This window comes from Bison bison, unplaced genomic scaffold (genome assembly GCF_000754665.1).
Source record: "Bison bison bison isolate TAMUID 2011002044 unplaced genomic scaffold, Bison_UMD1.0 scf7180017864328, whole genome shotgun sequence".
In the NCBI taxonomy this organism is placed as follows: domain Eukaryota; kingdom Metazoa; phylum Chordata; class Mammalia; order Artiodactyla; family Bovidae; genus Bison; species Bison bison.
Window position 1 is genome coordinate 44,550 of NW_011494900.1, and position 3,924 is coordinate 48,473.

General features: G+C 35.2%; 1 protein-coding gene across 2 annotated transcripts in view; it reads left to right on the forward strand.

Moving 5' to 3' along the window:
* ERCC8 (excision repair cross-complementation group 8) overlaps positions 1 to 2,842 on the forward strand; it is a 42,056-nt gene extending 39,214 nt beyond the window's left edge. For both annotated transcript variants that reach the window (XM_010853466.1, XM_010853467.1), the window contains one exon: positions 2,676 to 2,842. In XM_010853466.1, the coding sequence (XP_010851768.1) occupies positions 2,676 to 2,744 (69 nt within the window). In that variant the 3' untranslated portion in view covers positions 2,745 to 2,842. The remainder of the gene's footprint in view (positions 1 to 2,675) is intronic.
* The last annotated feature ends 1,082 nt before the right edge of the window (positions 2,843 to 3,924 follow it).

A 3,924-nucleotide genomic window follows, 5' to 3' on the forward strand; every position in this document is an offset into this window, starting at 1 on the left:
GTTTTTTTTTTTTTTTTTTTTTTTTGCTGGGGAAGTTTGTTTTATTTTTCTGATGGATCTGCCTTCCTTTTGCACACTCTTCCTAATATCTGGTCACACTCAAGGCAAGCCTATACAACTCCTAATCAGTTTTTCCTGCCTGAGATCTAGAGTGACTATATTACAATCTAAACCTGACTTCTCATCAAGAATCTTACTTTATTTTGACAGTTACACAGTATGTAACTTTTATTTAGATGTATAACCTTGGGGTCTTTCCTGGTAACTCTGTGTAAAGAATCTGCCTGGTAGTGCAGGAGACGCCAGTTCCATTCCTGGGTTGGGAAGATCCCCTGGAGAAGGAAATGGCAACTCAACTTCAGTATGCTTGTCTGGGAAATCCCATGGACAGAGGAGCGTGGCAGGCTACAGTCTGTGGGGTTGCAAAAGAGTCAGAATAAACAACAGTGATAAAATGTGTAATTGCTTTCTATATTCAGACAACCCTATGTTCTACCTTTAAAGACTTTCCACTAATTACCAGTAAAAAATTTTTGAATTTATCAAATTTAGTAAGATATATGTGTGGAAGATGTTAAAATTGGTTTCATTCTTCCTTCGCATTCTATGGACCTGAACTAGATCCCCTTTTAACTCTGATTTCCCTTCACAGCTATCAGCAGAATAGGCAGGCTGGTTAAATAGAGATGGATATGTTCAAGCATAGAAAGAATGTCCACTAGGAGGAGATGTTGTAGAGAAAACTGAAGTAATGGATGGTAGTTAAATTGATCCATAGGTCTCAAACAGTACTATATCATGGGTGACATTTTTACTGCAGCTTTCAATTATAAAATGTTTTATTTGTGATGTTTAGCAATAAAATGTACTTCTAATAATACTGTAATACATTCATATTTTTTCTTTACTACTATACAGTAAAATTTATATGCAACCACATTTCTAGTTTTCACTTATTTTTGTTTGCCTATCATAGCAACAATAATTTACATTAAAATATAATTCTGCTTCTCTGTTGATTCTTCAAATGAAACTTAAGTGTTTAATAGGTTATATATTGAGCTTCCATAGTGAAATTAGGAGACATGGCCTTTGTGTGACTTATCTACCTAAGGACATTTTTGGTAGACATCTAATGCAGAGTTAAAGGCTTTTAGAGATAGAGTAGGGAAAAATAATCACCTCACTGCAGAGGACAATGGGTCTTTAAATAAACTGTCACTAAATAACCTAACTTGGTAGTTAAATCATAAACCCAGAAAGGTAGGAATTTCAGTAAATGCTTGGTTGAAAGAATAAACGAACAGACTTCAGTATGCTACTCTTGCATATCAGTGGACTGCTACTGGAAATAAGTGAGTAGTTAGCTAAGCTTTGATAATAGTTTTGGATCTGGACACAGGGTATAATGGAATTTTGCTTGAACAACTAAGTAACAATGGCCAACATTATAAGATTAAGTAAAGGACTCAGATCTATAGCTTTCACAGCTATAAAGAATACCTAAATTAATATATTGTTTTCTGACTATCCTGGCTGACACTTGGGAAATTTACTGGAAACAGCCACTTTTTTCTGCTGTTATCATTGTTTGAATATTAAGAGTCTAAGCTATCATGTTCATCAAAAAGGAAATGAACATTCTTAAATATGCAGTAAGGGTTACCCTTAACATAAAATATTGGTGTATGTTGTAAAAGGTAATACTTCTAAAATAATTTAAGAATAATCTAAGTACTAATATGTTATTGGATTTGGGATGTGAACAAACTGACAGCAAATGTAAAAACTGCAAAATAAGAAGCACACATGATTCATAAAACCTAGGTACTCAAAAACAACAGAGATCATTTTAAAGTCCCTGAATCATTTGCCTAAGAATAAGAGGGTAGCCATTCAAACAAATTCCCCAAACAAGTGAATTGATTTGAACTACTACAAATAATTAAAATTCCTCTATTGCTGATTACATTTATTTAGGTACAGCTCTAAAGTTGTAAGAATACTGTGATGTTTTGTTGTTTTTGAAACACCATCTAATGCATATTCTCTTTCAAAGGGAAACCTGTGTGCTAATGACAAAATGTTAGCAAATCCAACACATTTTGTCTGTCTTTTTCCACTACTTTACTAGCTATAATAACAAACAAACCTACCTCACTACTTCATACCAAAAAGGGTATTGCTCCATTTGATGAACACCCTATTCCCTGTATATGAATTTTGCTTATTTATAAAAATCAAGTCCACCAAAACAGTAAAAAATTGCTCACTTTAATATTTTGGGCTGTCAAGCCAGCCTGCAGACCTGAGTCCAGTCTTAGCCACACGGATATGAGCATGCCCTGTACTCCTGGTAACTCCAAAGGGTTATAAAAAAAAAAAAAAATACCTTCATAATAGTAGTAGCATCTTGTGTGTCTGTGTCTGTGTATGAGGTAACTACATTGAGGGAAGCATAATTTGAATAAAGTCTGATATGTCTATTTAAAATGAAGTTGCATTGTTTTATATTGAATGTGGGTGTTTCTTAAGTTACTTTTGGTTTTAAATGAACAGTTATATAGTTTCTTTCAAAATAATCTAGTTGCTTTTTATCTGATTTCATAATTATATTGTGAGCCTAAAATTATGAGGTAGAATAATTGAATCTTCTTTTTTGCTTCCTTTTTTAGACTTCAACCAGATCACAGTTAAATCCAGCATTTGAAGATGCCTGGAGCAGCAGTGATGAGGAAGGATGAATATCATTCTTAGTACCCTTTTTGTCTCTATCAAAACTTTTAAAACTGGACTATTTTATATTTTCAGTTGTCCAGTTCAGTTCTGTTCGGTTGCTTAATCGTGTCCGACTCTTTGCGGCCCCTTGGACTGCAGCATGCCTCACCAGCTCCCGGAGTTTACTCAAACTCACGTCCATTGAGTCGGTGATGCCATCCAACCATCTCATCCTCTGTCGTCCCCTTCTCTTCTTCCCCTCAATCTTTCCCAGCATCAGGGTCTTTTCAAATGAGTCAGCTCTTCGCATCAGGTGGCCAAAGTATTGGAGTTTCAGTTTTAGCATCAGTCCTTCCCATGAATATTCAGGACTGATCTCTTTTAGGATGGATCTCCTTGCAGTCCAAGGGACTCTCAAGAGTCTTCTCCAACACCACAGTTCAAAAGCATCAATTCTTCAGCGCTCAGCTTTCTTTATAGTCCAACTCTCACATCCAAACATGACTAATGGAAAAACCATAGCTTTGACTAGACGGACCTCTGTTGTCCAGTGACAGCTAAATGAGCTGTGAACTTGAGTAATTGTTTTCCCTTTTGTCTTAAAATAAGGTTAATATTTGCATGAAATCCTAAAACAAGTTCACTATAGTTTATTTAATCAGAACATTTTCCCTTAACCCCAGTTGCTGTGGCCTGCTGCAGCCACTATAGTACAAGGAGACAGGTTGTGGTATCCCCTTTGTGGGCCTGAGCAGATTGTGTGAATGATAAGATGCAGTCTTAGAGGACGAGCAAGCAGAGGTTATCAGCACTGACTTTGTCCTGCTGGTTGTACAGTCACTTTGCTCATTTTCACCTTCAAGGGTGATTTTACTGAGGATTATATCAAAAATTATAGTTGAAAAGTTAGAAACAAAATTAGTTTATTTTTATTAATATGTTCAGTTCTTGCAATGCTTTCATATATTTAACCATTTTCTAGCTTTATGTTAAGTATTTTTTAATTCATTGCCTTCCACAATTGAAAAAATGCATCATTGGAGGTTTTTAACTTAGGAAAAATCCTACATTTCCTTTATTTTAATGCATCAGTTGGCAGCTTAAACTACTTTTCTATGAATCTGGTTACTATGTGACCAAGTCCTAATGCGTTCATCAAAGCAGAAAATATCCTGTCAGGTAATTGGATTTAAACATGAAATGTCA